At 39.9% G+C, this 22,508-nt stretch overlaps 1 protein-coding gene across 1 annotated transcript; it reads left to right on the top strand.

Annotated features, from left to right (window-relative positions):
• Positions 1 to 480: 480 nt before the first annotated feature.
• On the top strand, positions 481 to 21,833 carry HBE1 (hemoglobin subunit epsilon 1). The gene is made up of 4 exons (XM_032240526.1): positions 481 to 586; positions 20,062 to 20,418; positions 20,547 to 20,769; positions 21,581 to 21,833. Exons 2-4 carry the CDS (start codon positions 20,327 to 20,329, stop codon positions 21,707 to 21,709), a joined length of 444 nt encoding a protein of 147 aa, XP_032096417.1. The 5' UTR covers positions 481 to 586; positions 20,062 to 20,326; the 3' UTR covers positions 21,710 to 21,833.
• Positions 21,834 to 22,508: the final 675 nt, after the last annotated feature.

Below are 22,508 nucleotides of genomic sequence, written 5' to 3'. Positions count from 1 at the left end.
AGGGTTGTGGGGACAGCAGAATTATAATCCCACTTTAGTTTCATTTCAAACAATCCATAAACACATAGCCCTGACCACTTACATATTATACTACACTCTATACTTTTTGTTTATATGTATAAATAAGTGGATAGAAAAATAGACTAGTTAGATAGATAGATAGATAGATACATATATACATACATACATACATAGAATAAATGCTTTCCTTCATAGCTGTCTCCCTACCTGGTGCAAAATGCTCCTGTCCACACCAAAGTACCTTGCATTCACTTAAGTCATCAATTCCTAGGTTTTATTCTGCTGTCAAAGGAAATAAAAAGATGTGAAAAACAATTTCTGACCCACAACTCGTGCTTTGTAGATGACTAGATCAAAAGTTTTCAGCCACATGTTAACAGTGAGTGAATAGGAAATCTCTTTTCCCTATATCTGAGATCCCAGCTTCTAGGGCCTTGAAGTCTCACTCTTGATGCAGTAGACCTTGGAAGTATTCAGGAGAGCTGAACTTGGTCAATAAAGGAGAAAAGTATGTTGGCTTCCAAAGGCACAGCTCAAACTTCTCAAGACTTCCCTAATCTTGAAGGTAAACACAGGTCTCATCTTTTTTGATAACTTCAGGGAAAGTAGACAACGACTTGCCTTGTCCTTTTTCTAGGGGAGCTTCCACTTTTCCCCTTTCTGGAGGAAATATTTATCCCCAGGTAGTTTGCACCAGTAGTTCTTTGAAGAGACTTCCACCTGGGAACAGTTAAATACCAACTACAGGGCCTTGAACTGCACACTTTCAACCCGGTCCCCACAGTTGAAAAGACCTAAGCTTGTGCCTCATTTCAGTCTTTTTTGGTCATAAAAAATTGAATTCTAATCTGTCTCTCAACCCTACAGTCACCTGTTTGGTACATTAAAGATGTGTCTACTGTCTAGTATCCCTCAGGTAGTGTCAGGAATTAGTCGTTTAAATAGTCTGGAAGCAAGGAGTGGTGGCTCATGTCTGTAATCCCAGCACTTTGAGAGATAGAGGTGGGAGGACTGCTTGAGTTCTGAAATTTGACACCATCCTGGACAACATAGCAAGACCTTGTCTCTACTAAAAAAGAAAAAAAAAAAATTAGCCGGGCATGGTGGTGCATACCTATAGTCCCAGCTACTCAGGAGGCCGAATTGGGAGGATCACTTGTGCTCAGGAGGTTGAGGCAGGACATGATCTGCCACTGCACTCCAGCCTGGAAGGCAGAGTGAAACCTTGTCTTACAAAAGAAAATACAAAACCAAAAACCAAAAGCAAGAAAATACTCTGCAATGCACTTCCTTGATACTCTACCATATTTTGGGCAGAGGTCTGGGTTCTATACACATTATCTCATTACTGTTCACAGTTGTTAGATTAATTGTGTAATATTGATATTATTCTTCGAAAGCTGTGGCCTCAAGATGATAACTTTTATTTTCTGGACTTGTAATAGCTTTCTCTTTTACTCACCAAATTGTAACTTTCTTAGAGCAGTAACAATATAAAGTTATTGTAAATTTTCACAAACACAACAAACAATGACCCATATAGGTGTTGTGAAATTGTTTATTATCAATTTATGGGAAAACAAGAATGTGCTTTTTCAACTGAGCCATTGAGGCAGAAATAACAGAACAAGCTTGAAAGAATAAATATTTCCGAAATTTCCTTGAGTATTGTACAAAGACAAGCAGGGGGACCTGGGAGGAGGATAATTATCCATGGCTGGTATGTGGAGACAAATGCGGATTTGTAACAGATGGGACAGCATCTAGTGCAATGACTTTGCCATCACTTTTAGAAAGCTATTTGGGACCCCAGTACACAAGAGGGGATGCAGGGTATATGTAGACATCTTACATTATTCTTTTGCTTTGTGTGAGAATAATAGTCACGACCTGAGTTTACAGACTACGAGCGATTTCTTCTCTCCCACTTAGCAGCTATGAGATGGCTTGCCCTGCCCCTGTACAAGGCTGACTCACTCCAAGGCCCAGCAAAGGGCAGGGCTCTGTCAGGGCTTTGATAGCACTATCTGCAGAGCCAGGACCCAGAAGGGGTGGGCTCCAGAGCCTCTCCCTCCCATCCTGGAGCATGGTTTGCTTATTTATGCATTTAAATTATATATTTATTTTTAAAGAAATAACAGGAGTCTGCCCAGCCCTGGCTGTGACATGGAAACTATATAGAATATTTTAGGTTCCATTTTTTTTTTACCTTCTCTCAGTTAGAGGCAAAGGGGCTCACTGCACATACACTAGACAGCAAGTCAGGAGATTTGAATCCTAGCCTGGGCATTTCCATGACAAATTACATCATACTGAGAAAGCCCCCACCCTTTTCTAAGCCTCAGTTTCCCCTTTTATAAGTAGGAGTCTGGAGCAAATGATTTCCAGTGGCTCTTATTTCAATACAAAATTTCTGTTGATTAAATTCATGAGCTCCCTTAACTCTGAGACTGAGAAGGAAACTGAACCCGAGACTCCTTGACTGGCAAGATGTCCCCAGACGCTCTCACTCAGCAATAAAATTCTCATCTTCAACCAGGCCCACGATCAGATGTACATGTGCTAGTTCACATGTGTAAAAAAGAGGATGCTTCTTTCCTATTCTCACCCACTTCTAGGAAAGAACTTATCACCCTTCCCACATAGTCATCCCAATAACTCATTTCAGTGATTCGACCCTTGGCTTTCTAAAAGTCTTGGGCAGTATAGAGTGGAGGTGAAGAGTACGGACTCTGGAGCCAGACTGCGTGAGTGGTTAGTGACTGTTTCTCTTAGTAGTTGAATGACTCAGTTTCTTCATCTGTAAAATGGAGGGTTGTTTGTTTGTTTGTTTGTTTTTGAGACGGGTCTCACTCTGTCACCCAGGTTGGAGTGCAGTGGCACAGTCTCGGCTCACTGCAACTTCCGTCTCTCAGGCCATCCTCCCACCCCAACCTCCCGAGTAGCTGGAACCACAGGTACACACCACCACACCTGGATATTTTTTTTTGTATTTTTCATAGAGATGGGGTTTCACATGTGATACAGGCTGGTCTCAAACTCCTGAGCTCAAGCAATCTGCCCGCCTTGGCCTTCCAAAGTGCTGGGATTATAACCATGATTACACGAGTTTTAACAGGCTTATAAGATTGTTGTGCGGACCGGGTGAGTTAACACATGCAAGCAGTTTAAAGCATATATAGTGCTTATATATGCTAACTACGTTCGAAATGTTTGCTAGTATTCTTGTGTTTAACTGCAATCATTCTTGCTGCAGCTGAAAACTATTGTTCTGTACTTTATGCCATTCATCTTTAACAGTAATAATAAAAATAACTGACATTTATTGAAAGCTATCAGAGACCGTAATAGGTGCTTTGCATAACTTATTATATTTAATAGTCTTGAATTCTTTCAAGTAGATACTATTATTATCCCCATTTACTACAGTTAAAAAAACTAACTCTCAATTTGCTCAAGCATACATGCACTCTCACACTCACACACACACAAACATAAACTACTAGCAAATGGCAGAACTGAGCTTTGGTCCTAAGAATCTCTTTGCTCATTATCCAATATACTTCTTGGCAGTCTCTACACTAGATACTGGGGATTCAAAGATATTTAAATTTAGGCTCCAGTCTCTGATTCCGAAGGGCTCCCAGGCCAAGTTATTCATCCAGAAAGCATTTTTCACTCTCTGGAGTCTACCGTTTTTCCTAAATGACTAAAAATTGCATTTTATTCCTCTGTGACCTGCTCTGGGATGATAGTCTGGCTTTCCTAACCTGAGCATAACATCCCTGACATCAGGAAACACTACCCCAAGTGGAGAAGGGGTGTTGGTTTTGATTGCTGTCTTTAGTTAGATGGTTAACTTTGTGAAGTTGAAGACTGTGGCTCTCTGGTTTACTGTTAGAATTCTGACACTTGTCACTATCCCTATTATTTGTGTTTAACAAATGCATGAATACTTCAAACATGGGAATACTATCTTCTGAAATGAGGAATCAAGTTATAGTATGTGACTCAGGATTACAGGATTCTTATATATGTAAGAACTTTCTAAACATTAAGTTGTCTAGGAAAAGCAAGGGCTTGGAAAGTCCGTGAGCCCCTCACCATATAGAAAGCTTTGCACCGATGATTGAATAAATCCCCATAGGGGATTCCTACCCTAAGCAAAAGGCTGGTCTTGATTAATTCCCAAACTCATGTAACTCTGAAAAGGTCTACACCATCACGTTTTCTTATCTGCTCCCCCATCATATGCACAACAATGAGCACAGGCCTAGGCATGATTGAGGTCTCTTTCATAATTCTTGGCTGCATGAATCAGACTGTCAACAGAAATGTTGAGACAAACTACAGGGAAGCAGGGCAAGAAAGAGCTCTGAGTGAAATAGAAATCACAATGCTTCCTCTCCATTCAGGGGTCCTGCTTCCTCTTCATTCAGAGCTCCAGCAGGTAGAAGTCTGTGGCTTTGTGAAGCCTGGCTTAAAATAGGAAGCCCCATAGGATAAGCGTAGGAGAGAACTCAGAGCCTATGCTAAGCAGGTTTCCCTCATGTGACAGGGAGCCTCTTGCCCCAGACTTCCAGGGACCCTTTCTTAAGTCTTTCCTGCTTGAATCTCCTCACTTCTGTCTGGAAATGGTTTCTCCACAGTCCAGGCCGTGGCTAGTTGAAAGAACTACCCATGTGGAGGCACTCCCCGCATCCAGAGACTAGTGCTTAGATTCCTACTTTCAGCATTGGACATTTTGGATCCACTTGCCCAATGCTCTTCCTTAGCTCCTACCTTTGACCTTGATCCTCCCTTATCTTCCTGAACCCTGCTGAGATGATCTATGTGGGGAGAATGGCTTCTTTGAGAAACATCTTCCTCATTAAATGAAGACTATAATAAGAAGAATCACTGTAGGTAAGGGAAAAGTAGGGGGAATAGGTGATGGGATGAGTAAGAGAGGAGAGGGAAAGGATTAATAGATGATAAAATCTACTATTTATTGAGACCTTTATAGTCTAAAGTCTTATCCATTTTGCTATTTTTTTCATCCTCATGCTAACTCCATAAATAAACACTATTATTATCTTTATTTTGGGATGACAGGGCTGACTCAGAATATTCCAACATTTGCCTAAGGTCAGACATGTCTCAGAGGCAGTGCCAGACCCCTGTGAGACTCTGAAGCTGCTGCTCATGGGCCTGTGCTCCACTGATGAGGATCAGATGGATGGGATAATGAAGCAAAGGAATCATTCTGTGGATAAAGCAGGCAGCCACGAAGAAGTCTATGACTGTAAATTTGGGAGCAGGAGTCTCTAAGGACTTGGATTTCAAGGAATTTTGACTCAGCAAACCCAAGACTCTCATAATGACTTTGGGAACTGGTGTGCAAGATGTATCTATCAGAGGTTCCAGGGAGGGTGGGGCCAGGGCTGGTCACCAGCTATCACGGCCCAGATGGGTTATAGGCTGGCAGGCTCAGATAGGTGGTTAGGTCAGGTTGCTGGCCCTGGGTGGAGTCCATGACTCCCAGGAGCCAGGAGAGATAGACCATGAGTATAGAGCAGGCATGGGAAAGGTGGGGGAGGCACAGCACAGCAGCATTTTTCATTCTACTACCACGTGGGACTGCTTCCCTATCCTCCCAGCTAGGGGCAAGCGCTTGACTCCTGTGTTTTCAGGCTCATCATTTATAAAGTAAGGATAATGACTGTCTCTATCTCATGGGGTTGTTATCAAAGGAGATGCACATACTCTGGAGCAGTGGCCTAACAATTCAAGACAGAGCTATGGGCTCCCTACGGGTCAGCGGTCTCAATGTACCAACCACTGTTAGAGATACAGTGCCAGTCTCAGAGCCAGATGTTAATTTCGCAATTGGCTGGGACCCTCCTCCAGTAGAACCATCTAGCCAGATGCTGCAGTCAAAGTCCAAGCTCAGCTTTCATTAAAAATTAAGCTCCCAAGGCCACAGGGCACACTTCAAATTGGCTAACAGCAACTTTGCCATCTAAAAAAATCCCACTTCACTGGAAACATGAAAGCCCAAGATTCTGACGCATGAAAAATTTTTAGGAATCTGCACAGAGGTTGAGAGAGAAACAAGATGCTGAAGGGACTAGAAACCACATGAGGGAAACAAGGATATAATGTAGATTTAGGCTGAAGGTAAATGAAAGAGAAATGGGAGTTAATCCTTACTGAAATCTTTCTATATGTCAGGTGCCATTTTATGATATTTAATAATCTCATTACATATGGTAGTTCTGTGAGGTATGATGTATTATTGAACATACTGTAATTAATACTGATGATAAGTACCACTTTTTGAGTGCTTAGTATATGCTAGAATCAAATTTATTATATGAGACTGGGCTCAGTGGCTCATGCCTGTAATCCCAGCACTTTGGGAGGCCGAGGCAAGTGGATTACCTGAGGTGAGGGGCTCCAGACTAGCATGGCCAACAGGGTGAAATCCTGTCTCTACTAAAAAATACAAAAAAAGTAGCCTGGCATGGTGGCACGTGCCTATAATCCCAGCTACTTGGGAGGCTGAGGCAGGAGAATCTCTTGAACCCAGGAGGCAGAGGTTGCAGTGAGCCAAGATTGTGCCACTGTACTCCAACCTGGGTGACAAAGTGAGACTCCGTCTTAAAAAAAAGCTTATTATATGAATTAACTTAGTTTATCCTCACACCTATACTCAGAAGTAGAATATTACCTCATTTATTGATGAGGAACCCAACATACTTCTTGTAGTATAAATCAACTTATTGAAAGCACAAACTAATAGGTAGACAATTAGGGATCAGAAACCAGGTGGTCTGGGCTGTCGTACTGTCTACATTACATTAGCTCTCATTAACTAGGGACTCAAAGATCAAAGAGATGAAATAATGTGTTGAAGCTTACAGAGCCACCAAATAGTGAGGCTAGGTTGTAGGCTCAGTTCTACTGCCGCTGAAGAAAAACGTTCTTTCCACAGCAAACACCAACACAAATACTGTGGACCCGAGAAATTAGAAGTAGACATTCCTGCCCTCTGGCCCTTGCCTCTCATTTTTACTTCTTAAAAATTGGAAGTTATGGTTCAAACCACAACTGCAGGCCATACCTCCTCAACCATGATTTAATCTCCTCAGGAAAGTTTGAAGGAGAAAGAGATAAAGAAAAATTTATAAACAAGTTCAGAATAAAGAGACTCTCTCTTGGGTTACAGAGATTGTCATATGACAAATTATAAGCAGATACTTGAGAAAACTGAAGGCTCATGCCTGCCCAAATTACCCTTTGACCCCTTGGTCAAGTTGCAACTTTGGTTAAAGGGAGTGTTTATATGTTATATTCTTCATTTAGTCTTCCGGTCTAACCCACTGGCTCTGTTTTCATCCTGTAGCAACTTCACTATCTCAGAAACATACATATATTTGTCTAGTTTAAGTTTGTGTGGAATTCTAACTAGGTTCAAGAACTGAGGGCCCTAAACTATGCTAGGAGTAGTGCTGTGGTGCTGTGGTAGGTATACAAAGAATGAGAAGAAACTGAGAATTCTCTGTACCTCCCTTTGCAGGATCTGACAGCAAAGTTTCCCCAAATTTTACCAGTGCAAGCCCTTGCTCCATATTCTAGCTACTTTAAAGTCATTTTGGGCTTCACATTGTCTTTCTCATCCGTAAAAAGAATGAAGAACTCAGTCCTATAGAAGTTCCTGTGTCATTGGTGATGGGTTAGAGTTCCTCTTTCTCAAAAATTAGCCATTATTGTATTTTCTTCTAAACCGAAGCTCAGCGGTCTTATATTGCCAAGTGACTTGCACACTGGTCCAAAGTAGGTTAAGAAGAAGGACACTTTCACAGGACAGAGAGCAAAAAAAGTGAGTGAATGACAGGGTAAGAAATGGAGAGAAGACAGATGAGAGGTTACAACATGATGGCTTCTTATCTAAATATCTCCTAGGGAATTATTTTGGGAGGTCTGAATAATGTTTTAAAATAAACTGAGGCCAGGTGCAGTGGCTCATGCCTGTAATCCCAGCACTTTGAAAGGCTGAGGCCGGCAGATCACAAGGTCAGGAGTCGAGACCAGCCTGGCCAATATGGCGAAACCCTTTCTCTACTAAAAACTCAACAATTAGCCGGGCGTGGTGGGGACCTATAGGCCCAGCGACTCGGGAGGCTGAGGCAGGAGAATCGCTTAAACTTGGGAGGCAGAGATCATGCTACTGCACAGCCTGGGTGACAGAATGAGACTTCATCTCAAAAATAAATAAATAAGCTGAATCTGCTGCCAACATTTAGAGTCAAGAAATAACTCCTATATTTCAGAGAATTAAAGAAGTTAAGCACTTGCTCAAGATCATCTAAGAAGTAGGTGGTATTTCTGGGCTCACTGGGCCCTCCCAATCTCTCAATGGCAACATTTGGCTGGCTAAAGTGTTGATTGCCTTAATTCATCAGGAAAGGGCTCATACTCATTGTAGACCTTACCTGGCATCCTTTTTCCTTATGTGATCTTCCTGACCCTAGTAGGATTATGAAATTTCTGATGTAGAAGAGAGGAGAAAGGCAGAGCTGATTGTGATGAGTGATGAAGATGCCTCCTCATCTGGGTACCAATGGGGCCCTTAAGACTAAGCCCCTCTGTATCACTGTGTCTTAGCCAGTTCCTTATACCTTGCCCTGATGGGAGATAGAGAATATGTACTGTCCATCAAAAAATAAATTTTAATCTCTCAAGGTCTAACTTATGTTTTCTTAATTAAAAAAAAAAAAAAACACTCTCTAAAACTAATTCATAGTGAAACGTTCTTTTCCTCCATCCCATAAATACCTCTATTGAATATGGAAAATCAGGATGTGGTGTCTCATACCTGTAATCCCAGCACTTTGGGAGGCTGAGGTGGGTGCATTGCTTGGAGCTCAGGAGACCATCCTGGACAATATGGCAATACCCCATCTCTACAAAAAGTACAAAAATTAGCCTGGCATGGTGGCATGTGCCTGTAAATTCCAGCTATTCAGGTGGCCGAGGCAGGATAATTGCTTGAACCCAGAGACAGAGGTTGCAGTGAGCTGAGATTGTGCACTCCAGCCTGGGTGACAGAGCATGTGTTATAATTAACTATTATTTTTTACTTCAACTCTTGCAAGGGGGTAAAATACATCCTTTATTCTTATTTATAATTCAAGCACTGAAAATTGTGTTTAGCACCCAGCAGGTGCTTCAAAACCGTTTGCTGAATGATTACTACACTTTTTATAAGCCAAGCTCCCTCTGTTGCTTCCAGCCTCCTCATGGCTGATTAAACGAGCTCCAGTTTTTCCTTAGTTCCTGTTACATTTCTGTGAGTCTCATTGCTGATGCCCATAGCCCAAGCATGAGCAATTCTGGTCAGGCCCCAGCTGGAGTCAGTGCCCTGCCCCCTGCCTTCTGGTTCTGTGTAACCTTCTAGGCAAGCATCTGGCTCCAGCACAGCAAAGCTGAATCATGCTGAGTCATGCTGAGGCTTAGGGTGTGTGGCCAGATGTTCTCAGCCTAGAGTGATGACTCCTATCTGGGTCCCCAGCAGGATGCTTATAGGACAGATGGCAAAAAAAAGGAGAAGTTGACCACCTGACTAAAACTGCACCTCAAACAGCATCATAAAGAAAATGGATGCCTGAGACAGAATGTGACATATTCTGGAATATATTATTTCCTGAATATATATATATATAGAGATATGTAAATATGTGTGATATATATATATATATAATATATATTTCCTGAATATATATATACACACACACACATATATATACATATATACATATATATATGTTGTTATTATCAATTGCCATAGAATGATCAGTCATTGTGAATAAAATATTTATCTTACAGGTGGTCTCTATACCTAAAAGTGGCAGAATCAGACTTTGTTAGCACATGCGCCTAGAGTTTTTGTTCATAAACTATATAGTCATTAATCAATGCTATTAGAGTCATTTGAAGCATACAACCTATGCTAGTGAATTCCCTGACACATTCTCATGCATTCTATAATCCAGGGCAAAATCTTATACACAGGCTTTCTCCTGTGTATAACTAGGTGCAGGGCTGGATGGCTAAAGGATCTTTTCAGCTCCCACTTTTCTAGGATTCACATACTGAATATCTACATTGCACAGAGTCCTAGAGACTTGGATTAAGACAAGGGTATGGAAGAGGAAGGCATAAAAAAAGGAAAAGAAAACAAACATTGTTTGCCATTCTAAGGCACGTCTGGACAGCTAAGTGACAAAAGGCCTGTGCTCTTAGAGGACACATGCTCATATACAGGGTCAGATCTGACTGGCAGTACTACTGAGAAGGTTTCGCCTTAAGGACACATTTCGGCCAGTCTTGGTCCTATTGGGAAGATGTAGGCAACTCTGATCCTGAGAGGAAAAAAAAAACATTCCTCCAGGAGGGCTAAAAGAGTTCACCTGTGTGGGTAACTGCGAAGGACTACAAAAGGCTGAAAAACAACGACAGTCAGAGATAATGCTTGTGGGGAGAAAAAACAGGAGGTCAAAAGAAGGCCTCCAGAAGAATGGCTTGGAAGCTGGCTTCCATAGGAGTTCATGGTGGCAAAGATGTTTCAGAAATGTGACATGACCTGAGGAACTATACAAAAAGGAACAAATTTAAAGAGAGGCAGGTAAATTATTTCAACAGACCCGTGAGGAATTTTCAGATGATTTATGTCTCCGCTGAGCTTCTTGAGGTCAGCAGCTATGATGGTTTTGCAGGCCCAGGACCCACAGGACCTGACATGTACTTAACATAGTTTCCTTTGTATTCATTGATGAATGAATGATATCTTATAGTCTACTTGGTTTTGCTAAGAGCACAGATCAAAGATTTAGTGATGCTATGTTAAAACCTCCTTTTTGGTTCAAGTATATGCCTGTTATAGGAATAAAGACAGTCTACATGATGCATGTCTAACATAAATGCAAACATTAAGGAAGGAAATCAACCTGAAAAATGTTTAAACAGAGAACAGAATACAGAGGGTGAGTTAAATGTGTAATAACTGTGGCACAGGCTGGAATATGAGCCATTTGAATCACAAATTAATTAGGAAGAAAACAGTATGGAAAAATTTCCAGGGATGGGTCTAGAAAGACTAGCATGGTTTAGGTTGAATGGAAGTGCTTAAAGGGTGATATCAGATTAAACTTGAAAGGGTGGCTACATTAACTAGAACACTGTTTATTTTTTCATAGCTACTAGAATACTGTTTTTATAGCATGAATAGCAGATATAGCCTGATGATGCCATGCTTGGTTTAACATCCCTGCTGTTGCTGACATAAAATCCTTAATAATTTCTGACAAAGGAGCTATTCATTTTCATGTTATATTGGGCCTAGAAATTATGTAGATGGTCCTGAGGAAAAGTTTATGTCTTGTCTATTTCTCTCTCCAGCATAGTTGTCAGCATACTCAAAGCTTGTTATATTGAATTCTAGCCTTCTTATTCCATTCTACACATGGAGGAATAACTTATCAGGGATGGAGGAATGCCTCTAGGGAAGGTGCCTGAGGCTTTGCAGTGTGATTGGGTACTTAGAAGAAGAAGGGTGGAGTGGGGGTGGCTAACCTTCCTTTCCTAGTGCAGAGGTCACAGCCTAAATATCAAATTCCTCCAGCTGAGGTGGCTCACACCTGTAATCCCAGCACTTTGGGAGGCCGAGAGGGCAGATCACCTGAGGTCAGGAGTTTGAGACCAGCCTGGCCAACATGGTGAAACCCCATCTCTGCTAAAAAATACAAAAATCAGCTGAGTGTGGTGGCAGGAGTCTGTGATCCAGCTACTCAAGAAGCTGAGGCAGGGGAATTACTTGAACCAGGGAGGTGGAAGTTGCATTGAGCAGAGAGTGACATTGCACTCCAGCCTCTAGGGTGAGACTGTCTCAAGAAAAAAGGAAAAAAAAAGAAAGAAAGAAAACCATAAAATTCCCTGACTGAACAAAATTCCGTCTGATTGTTTTTTGACTTATCTTACCATTTCCCCCCCTTAAAGAAACTGTGAACTTCCTTCAGCTAGAGGGGCATGGCTCATAAGCCTCTGGTCAGCATCCAAGAAATATTCGTTGATGTCACTTTGGCTAAAGGTATGATGTGTAGACAAGCTCCAGAGATGGTTTCTCGTTTCCCTGTATACCCACCCAGCTTTCTAACTTTAAAGCTAGTTCTGAGGTAGAGACTGTGATGAACAAAGACCTTGACAAAATTCAACTCAAATACTCACTTTGCCTAGCTTCAAAATCCTTATGCTGAGACATACTCATAACCAGAAATTAGCATGCACTAGAGTGTGCATGAGTGCATACACACACACACACACACACACACACACATAACAATTCCATATTCTCTGTCAGAAAATCCTGTTGATTTTACCTTAAAGGATGTGTTCAGAGGCTGACCCCTTGCCTTCACCTCCAATGCTACCATTCTGGTTTAAGTCACCTAAATTATAGCTGTTGACTTATAACAATGGTCCTCCTTCTACCACTGCCCCACTACAGTTTCTTACCAATACAACATCCAAATTAATCTTTTCAAAATGTAAGTCATATATGGTCGCTTCTTTGTTCAAAGCCTTCTGATAGTTTCCTATATCACTTACAACTTATAATAAAGACAAATCTTTATAATTCTCTACAATAATTATTCATGCATATATTGTGTTTATCATGCACCAGAGACTGGCAAGTGTATATATATGTGTGTGTGTGTGTGTGTGCATGTGTATATACATATATATGTGTGTGTGTATGTGTGTATTCATATATATGTGTGTATATATATGTGTATATGTAGAGTTCTCATATAAATACATAAATACATATGTGTGTGTAGATTTTTCTTTTCTTACAACTCTGTGATGTGGGTATTATTGGTGTCCCAAACTTTAAAATTCAGGACTTCTGTGATCTCATCTTTTACTCTCTCTTTCACTTAATCTAATCCTGCATTGGCCTTACTGATATTCCTTGAAAATTCTAAGCATCCTTCTTCTTTAGGATATTTATATTTGTCATTCCCTATGCCTTAAATATTTAATCATGGTTGCATATAAATAGGCTTCTTATGGTCTATGGGTACCCTCACAGGTCTTAACTTTATAGTAAAGACTTTCTTGCAAAACTGCTGAAAGTAGCAATACCCTTCCACCCTGTCCTAATCATACTCGCCTTCATTTCAGTTTCTTTTTCCTCCATAGCACCTAAACTCATTGGCATATAACATATTTTATTTGCTTATTTACTGTCAAGCTCTTTCCACTATCAAGTCTATGAAAACAGGGCCTTTATTCCTCTATTCTATTTTTGTGCTGTATTCTTAGAAATTTTAGAATGTTGAAGGAACAAATGAGCAGTCAAACACATATACAACTATAAGTAAAAGAATACATGCTGACACATCCACTGCTATGCACACACAGAGGAATCAGTGGAGTGGTGCTGGAAGTGCGAAGCCTGAGTAGAGCTAGTTAGCCCTCAGCAGGCAGAGCCTTGATGGGGTTACTGAGTTCTAGAACTGGACCCATTTGTTTTGTAGGCTGAAATTTGCTCTTGGAAACTTGTTTTAACCAAAATTAAAGGCTCAAAAGACGAATATGGAAACCAGGGTATATATTTACACTGAAATTTATAACTGGAGCACCCATGTTTATGTAAGTAATTAATAGTTTCCTTTCAGGAATTAGGTAAAAGTAAAAAAAAAACTGTGCCAAGGCAGCAGGTAGCCTAATGCAATCATGTCACTAAAGTAAACATTATTTCATAGGTGTCAGATATGGCTTATTCATCTATCTTCATGGGAAGGGTGGCCTTGGCCTGGACCTCAGTGTTATGTGAAGTTCAAAATGCCTCTGAACTATAAGGCAACAGAGCTCCTTTTTTTTTTTCCTATGCTTTCCTGCCTGGCCAAATCTCTAATGATAAACATACTTCTCTTTATATGTGAGAATATCCTATAAGATTATAGTTAAGAATTCCTGGCTTGGGAGTCATTCTGTCTCTTTTAGCTAACTTTGAGCCTCTTTTATGATCACTGTTTTAAGTCTCAGTTACATTTTTGGAATGTAATTTATTTTCCTAGGACTTGCAAGTTATCTGGTCACTTTAGCCCTCACATTTTGATGATAGTCACAAATTTGTTAACACAACACAGCACACACACACACGCACGCACGCGCGCACACACACACACACACACACACACACACACAGCCATAACATATTTATCAGGCATTTCTGAGCAACTAATCATGGAGGACTCTCAAACACTAACCTACAGCGTTTTCCATTTGTCTGCTTGTGTAGAAGCCAGGCATGGGAACCGAGAAGGCAATAGCAGGAGCATTCTGACTCTCACTACCTTTAGCCAGACCCCTCCCTCACCACAGCTCAGCATAGTCCTGAGCTCTTATCTACATACACACACAGCTTCTGATGCTGCCCAGCTATCACCATCCCAAGTCTAAAGAAAAAAAATTGGTTTTGCCCATCTCTGTTGATTAAAACAAAACAAAATAAAATAAGCCTCTAAACTCCCACAAAACATGACTAAACAAGCAAGAAGAAGAAGAAGCAAAAAATAGGTGCAGGAAGAAACTGTGACGTTGGGGTCTGAATGAGGCTTGAGTACAGAAAAAAGCTCTGGCAGCATAGTGGTTTAGAGATGTTTCTTCCCTTCACAGATGCTTCAGCCTCAATAAGTTTGGGGTTGCAGGAATTTACTTTCAGAACAAGCTCCTGTGGGGCTAGAATTATTGATGGCTAAAAGAAGTCTGGGTGGAGGAAAAAATTATTAAGCATCCTCACTCTCAGTGATATAAAACAAAGGGGCCTGGTTTGCCATAATTCCTCTTAGTGGATAAACTTGTTAATGAAGGTGGTGTAACAGAATCATTGCTTTTTCCAATTAAGCGTTGCTCACTTGCCAATCCTCGGTTTTAACCTTCTCCAGAGAAATACACGTTTTTTATTCAGGAAACATTCTATGCTATAGTTTTAGTACTAAATAACCAAAGTACTGAAGATAGCATGCATAGGCAAGAAAAAGTCATTAACTTTATGTTGTTGTTTTTTCAGAATTTAAAAAATCACCAAGTTGAGGACTTCTCAGTTCTAGCACTAGAGGTGGACTCATAGCATATAATCAGATGTTTTTCAAAATTTCTAGACATAGGATTCAAAGCCCTGCATTTAAAATAGTCTCATTTAAATTAACTGTTTATACAAATTGTGGAAATATTGAGTTTATGTATGTTTCAGAGGTACTACATTTGAATGCAATTTGCAAATTATTACTTAAGTTTTGAGTAAGAGCAATGTTATTTGGCCCAATAACTTAAGGTGGTGAGGAAGCTAAAAGGAAGGAAGCTGTAAAAGCACATTCTGAACAACTTCAGAGTATTTTTAATCTATGTTACTCTTAGTTCATAGAATACATTGGGCAATGCAATTTAATTAATAAAACCCCAGTTATTTCTTAGAATTTTAATCATGAGAATAAATGAAGACAAGTTTTTTTACTCAACGTCCCAAAAGGTCAAAGAAACCAGGAAAGTAAAGCTGTATGTCAGAGGAAAATGAGATATTTATAAGTTTTCTAAGATGACAGACTCAAGTTTTAACTTTCAAGTCCCATCATGTAGGAAAGTGTGGCATAACTGGCCATTAAAGATCCCCCTGCTTAATTAACATTCACAAGTATCTCAGGCTGTACTTGAGGCACAGTAACTCCAGAGGTCAGTCAAACAATAAGATGTCTGTGCTGCAAGTTGCCAGGCAGAGGGATCATTCTTGAGAATGAGCCCCAGCCCTGGCTCAAACTCACCTGCAAACTTTGTGAGAAATGAGGCAGAGGCACGGTGTGAAAGCAACAGGAGCTAAATGATGAAAACACATGGGCATATGTAGGGAAACAAGGCACATTGGGGCCTATCAGTGCATGGAGTGTGAGAGGAGCGGATCAGAAAAAGTGTCTAATGGATGCTAAACTTAATATCTGGGTGATGAGATAATCTATACAACAAACCCCCATGACATTCATTTATCTGTCTAACAAACCTGCACATCCTCTGCATGTACCCCTGAACTTAAAATAAAAGTTATAAAAAAGAAAGCAACAGTTTGAACACTTGTTGTGGTCTATTTTCTCATTCTTTACAATCACTCTAGAAAATAGTCACAGGCTTCCTGCAAGGCAGCCGCAGAATTTATTACTTGTGATATCTAAGTCATTCCTGGCTAATGCAAAATCTAATACAAAATCTAGTAGAATAAGTTGGTTACATCTATTTCTGTTCTGAGAATATAAATTTAGATACATAATGGAAGCAGAATAATTTATAATCTCACTAATTAAGAATCCTAAGCAGCCCTTTTCCCTTCAGTGGTTTACAAGCCTTGCTCATAATTTTAATACTTTAAAATTAACAATAAAGTAACTTATTTGTGGTAAAGAATATTCATTAATTTTTTTTTTAGATAATACCATGAAAAACATTCAGTAAAGTGAAGGGTCTAATTTACCTAACAATTATCTAATTTATATAATTTTTCATACTAATAGAACCTCAGAACAATCCAGTATTTGACTTTTTAGATTAAATATGTGTTATAAATCAGCCAGGAAGATTTAAGAAAATATTGGATGTTTTCCTGTTTAAATTAGGCATCTTACATTTTTCAGAATCCTGCATAGAACTTATGAAATCATAAATGCTAAAGCAAACCCTAAGAGGCAGGAATTCATCTTCATCAAATTTGGATGCTTCTTTCTAAAAGTCCTTTACTCTTAAATGTCTGAAGACATGCATAGATTTTATTTTACTAATTTTTAATTATGTAGACAATAAATAAATATTCTTACTGATTACTTTTTCTCACCATCTAACCCTTCTGATCTATCCTGGATGGCCACGCCATTTATCTCTCTAAACTTTGTGCTTTTAATGTAGGAAAGAAAGGCAATAATCCCCCTTTTCATGGCTTCTCATATAATAAGCAAATAAAATGCTTAAAAATGAGCAGCTGAAGCAATTTATCTTGAATCAACAAGCGTCAGGGCAATAATGAGACTGGCTGCAGCCTACCTGGCTTCTAAGTCAGAATTTATAAGCCTTGTTACTGAGACACAAACTGGGGCCTTACAATGCTATAAGCTTTCTTGAAGCTCTTCCCTACAACCTTTAGCCAAAGGAAGCATGGACTGGGACAGATCCCTGGTTGCAAGCCAGGTCTGGAATCACAGGCAGTAAGGAGAGGAGAAAATGTGGGCCCTGCAACTGGCTCTGAGGGAGAAGGAGAGGATCAACCCCATACTCTGAATCTAAGGGAAGACTGGTGTCCACACTCTGAAAGAGAATAATGATGGGATTACCCATATGGTTTGTTTTAGGGAGAAACCTGTTCTCCAAGCTCTTGGCCCTGAGAGATCTGGTCCTTATTCCTTGGACTTTGGCAAGTTCTGAGGAAGGGCCACTGCCTTCACACTGTGGATCTGTAGCAATTTTTTCCTGAAAACCCAGAGCTGTATCTTCATTGGTTAAAAAAAATTTATTATCTCAAAGACTATTCTTCCCTGCGTAGCCAAGCTCAGCTTGGTTCAAGCTACAAGCAGCTGAGCTTCTTTTTGTCTATTCACTGTTCTTTTACTTGAGTGATCAAATATGTTCTCTCCAAACCTAGAATCCTGTCTTCTCAGGCTATATATTTTGTCCATGGAGGTCTTAATCTCAAGTACATAGAACACTAGGGGGTTGGTGAAGTTTTATGGAAAAAAAAAATCTGTATTTTTACTTACATGTAACTGAAATTTTGCATTTTTTTCTACTTCGAATGCAAAGAACAAACTCGAGTAATATCATTAGTACCTATTGTATAGTTATAAAGAGAAACCACAGATATTTTTTCATACCACACCATATTCATTGCAGATATTTTTCTTTGGTTTGAGATGGAGTTTCACTATTGTCACCTAGGCTGGAGTGCAGTGGCACAATCTCAGCTCACTGCAACCTCCTCCTCCTGTGTTCAAGTGATTCTCCTGCCTCAGCCTTCCAAGTAGTTGGGATTACAGGCATCTGACACAATACCCATCTAATTTTTGTCTTTTTAGTAGATATGGGGTTTCGGCATTTTGACCAGGCTGGGCTCAAACTACTGACCTCAGGTGATCCACTCACCTCAGCCTCCCAAAGTGCTGGGATTACAGGCATGAGCCACTGTGCCTGGCTCATTGCAGCTTTTTTCAGTTAACATTTATTTGCATCACTACTTGTATCTAAAGTAAGCTGTAGACCCAATCCTAGATCCAATGCTTTCACAAAGAAGCAAATATAATAAATACTATGAGACAAATGTGATCTTTGGGTGTTTGATAACTATATTTCAGTATAATTAATCTTCTTAGCAATCCTATGTATATTATTTTATTCAATAAAAACATATTTTTTAGCACTTATAGTATGCCAAACTAGTCTGTGACACAAAAAAAGTTCAGGAATTCCTGCTTATGTCTGTGGTGGCCAAAGGTTAGTATATATACCCAGAAAGATACTGTTGGTTAATAGCTAAAAGAAAATGGAGTAGAAATTCAGTGAACTGGAATAATAACAGTTTGGGCAGTCGTTAAGTCAGGTGAAGACTTCTGGAACCGTGGGAGAAAGGTAAGGGAAACATTCTTATTGCCACAAGTATTTTTTTTTCTTTTTTTAAATTGCAAGCGTAAGAAAACATAATTAATAACAAGGTGAGGTTACAGAAGAGAGAATTAATCTTAGGGAACTTGGAATATGGAATCTCCAAAGGTACTTGACTTGGGAGACAGAAGCCATACTGCTAAGTAAAAAAGACCAAGAACCTCTAGGGAATGAAAATGCAGGAAATTGTAGGAAGAGAAATTCCCAGATCTGTCAGGGCAAGGGAAGACATTGGGGAAAGAAATGATAGAAATGGATGGAGAATGAGCCAGAGGAAGGAACTGGGCTGGGTCAATGAGATTACGGTGATGTAAGGCACTTTTCTAGAATTGACAATGCTGGAATTTGTGCAACTCTGCTTCTATTATTTCCTCAATCGCTACTTCTGTCACACTGATAGTTAAATAACTTCTGTGACTTTATTCCTTGATTCTAAAAAAAATGAGGATAATGACAATGGTATTATAAGGGCACATTAAGCAGTATACCATAGGCGATATTTTTCAGGCACATGGATCGAATTGAATAAACTATAAATCCCAACTTCTAGTCTCAGTTATACCAGGTAAAGAACTAGCAAGTCATCACAACAGGGACATCAAAAAAAAAAAAAAAAAAAAAAAAAAAAAAAAAAAGGGACACTAGAGGAATTTGAAGTCTTTGCTATCTGTGGCTACAAACACTAAAATACATCCTGACTTCTAGCCTAATTGATATATTGATTCACTTTTTCTCTGTTTGATGACAAATTCTGGTTTTAAATAATTTTAGGATTTTAGGCTTCTCAGCTGCCTTTCCGATGAGAAGTATAAGTAGGACAGACAGGCAAGCAAGAAGAGAGCCCAGGCAATACCCCCAAAGTCACCAGTGTCCCCCATGGTCACAGAGAAATGAGAGAGGAGTCCCTGAAAGCCCCGGGCGTAATCTTTTCTGTCTGTCCTCTCTAGGGAATCATCCCAAGGTACTGTACTTTGGGGTTAAGGCTTTAGTCCCACTGTGGACTACCTGCTATTCTGTTCAGTTTAGAGAAGGAGTTATGTATGGTTTTTGTCTCCCTAGAAAACTTAAGGTACAGAAGTTTTGTTTACAATGCACTTCTTAAGAGAGTTAGAACTTGGTGTCACTGTCACCATCTTTAATACAAATATTAAACATGCTTTGGCTGAAACTTTTTTTTTCTATTTTGAGCTTTGCTCCTTTTGATGTGGCTTTCTTGGAAAAGGAGAATGGGAGAGATGGGTATCATTTTCGAAGATGATGAAGAGTGTTAAAAAGGGGGACAAATGGAAATTTGTGTTGCAGATAGATGAGGAACCAACAAAAAAGGGTCCCAGGATCTGACACACGTTATCTCAAACTTAGTGTCCATCCACCACTGCTGACCCTTTTCCAACCTGACTCCACCCCTGAGGGACGCAGGTCAACCTTGACCAATGACTTTTAAGTACCACGGAGAATAGGGGGGCAGACTTCAGCAGTAAAGAATAAAAGGCCACGCAGAGAAGCAGCCGCACATATCTGCTTCCGACACAGCTACAATCACCAGCAAGCTCTCAGACCTGACATCATGGTGCATTTTACTGCTGACGAGAAGGTTGCCATCACTAGCCTGTGGAGCAAGATGAATGTGGAAGAGGCTGGAGGTGAAGCCTTGGGCAGGTAAGCATTGGTTCTCAATGCATGGGAATGAAGGGTGAGTATTACTTTTGCAAGTTGATTGGGAAATTCCTCAGGATTTGTTAGCATCTCTAATTTTGTATCTGATATGGTATGGTGTCATTTTATAGACTCCTCGTTGTTTACCCCTGGACCCAGAGATTTTTTGACAACTTTGGAAATCTATCCTCTCCCTCTGCCATCCTGGGCAACCCCAAGGTCAAGGCCCACGGCAAGAAGGTGCTGACTTCCTTTGGAGATGCTATTAAAAACATGGACAACCTCAAGACCACTTTTGCTAAGCTAAGTGAGCTACACTGTGACAAGCTGCATGTGGATCCTGAGAACTTCAGGGTGAGTTCAGGCATGGGTGACGTGATTTTTTTGGCTTTATATATTGACATTAATTGAGGCTGAGAATCTTATTGGAAACATCAATAAAGATCTCAGAAGTCATATGTCTAACTTGATTTTAGAACAGCAGACTTCTAGTGGCATGACCAAGGCTAACTTGATTCAGAGCTAGTGACAGTAAAGAGCTACTGGCAGCCTGAATGAGCTTAACTTTTCAGGAAATCTTGCAAGAACTTGATGTGTTTATCCTGGAGAATCATATTATAAAATTGTAGACTTGTGCAAGGAGAATGAAACTTTTGGTAGATGAAAGCCTGTTTCAAGGAAATAGAAATGCCTTATTTAAGTGGGTCATGATAACTGAGGTTTAGGAAGAGATGTTTGAAAAAAAAATTAAAAGATTTTCTCAAAGAAAAATAAGACAAATTTTCTAAAATATATTAAATTTCCCATCAATATTGTGACCAAGTGAAGGTTTGTTTCTGTATTTGTTACAGATTTTAAATTCCCACTGAGAACTCTTGTAGAACTAACATTCTAGGTTTACAGAAATTAGATAACTGGTTAAAAAAAATACTGGTGAAATGGGGAGAGAGGGTGAGGGTATAGGTAGGTAGAATGTTGAATGTAGGGCTCATAAAAACAAAATTGAACCCAAGCTCATCTGATTTTTTTGGGTAGGCACAAACCTTGGAACAGTTTGAGGTCAGGGTTGTCAAGGAATGTAGGTATAAAGCCTTTTTTTCAGTCAATTGTTTTAGGAAAATTCTATTTAATATGCTTATGTGTTATTTTGTCTTTTGCCTAACAGCTCCTAGGTAATGTGATGGTGATTATTCTGGCTACTCACTTTGGCAAGGAATTCACTCCCGAAGTGCAGGCTGCCTGGCAGAAGCTGGTGTCTGCTGTGGCCATTGCCCTGGGCCACAAGTACCACTGAGTTATCTTCCAGTTTGCCAGTGTTCCTGTGACCCTGACACCCTCCTTCTGCACTTGAATACTGGGCCTGGCCTTGAGAGGAAGGCTTCTGTTTAATAAAGTACATTTTCTTCAGTAATCAAAAATCGTAACTTTATCTTCTCCATCTTGTACTGTTGTGTTAGAGGAAAAGTGTCCATGGGCTGAGGAATGGGGAGAAACATAGGAAGAATCAAGAACTTCCATTAGAAATGTATGAGGGCTTGTAAAATTAATGTGGATGTTATGGGAGAATTCCCAAGGAGGATGACAAGATGGAAAAAATCTTTATAGGGGTGGGAAAATGGTTAGTTAAGTGGGCAGAGACTCCTAGGCAGTTTTTACTGCACAGGGTAAAGAAGGAGGTGTTAGTGGTACCCGAGAAAGCAGATTTGTGGTACATGTCACTTTTCATTAAAAAAAATAAATTATAGTTATCCAAGATGTAAGCTAGATTTACTATTTTAATTTACTCTTATTTACATTTAGAAAAAGCCAGCTTGTCACATGTTTTATGAAATTGATTTGGAGATAAGATGAGTTGAGTGTGTATCAACAGTAGCCTGCACTTTCCTTAAGGATTCCATTGTCTCAAGGGTTAGCCAAGGCTAAGACACACAATATCATTGTGCACTATCTTCTGATAGAATGTAACATGCACTAAAATAAAGTTAGAGTTAGGACCTAAGTGGGAACTTTTTTGAGGGTGTGATGAAAACTTTATGTACGAGATATAATGCTAATAAAGGCTTAAGTTCTAAAATCAGCAAGCTAGGGCTTGG

The sequence above is a fragment of the Sapajus apella genome, unplaced genomic scaffold (assembly GCF_009761245.1).
Source record: "Sapajus apella isolate SASKATOON/1434 unplaced genomic scaffold, GSC_monkey_1.0 scaffold47, whole genome shotgun sequence".
Lineage (NCBI taxonomy): Eukaryota > Metazoa > Chordata > Mammalia > Primates > Cebidae > Sapajus > Sapajus apella.
Note: the sequence above shows the minus strand (reverse complement) of the source record. Positions and strands in the feature narration are given on the sequence as shown.

Bases quoted from the DNA above. Each gene is read 5' to 3' on its own strand.
- HBE1 (XM_032240526.1), top strand. From the start codon at position 20,327: ATGGTGCATTTTACTGCTGACGAGAAGGTTGCCATCACTAGCCTGTGG. The intron at 20,419-20,546 runs GTAAGCATTGGT...GTCATTTTATAG, and splicing joins GGAGGTGAAGCCTTGGGCAG to ACTCCTCGTTGTTTACCCCT. The intron at 20,770-21,580 runs GTGAGTTCAGGC...TTTGCCTAACAG, and splicing joins TGGATCCTGAGAACTTCAGG to CTCCTAGGTAATGTGATGGT.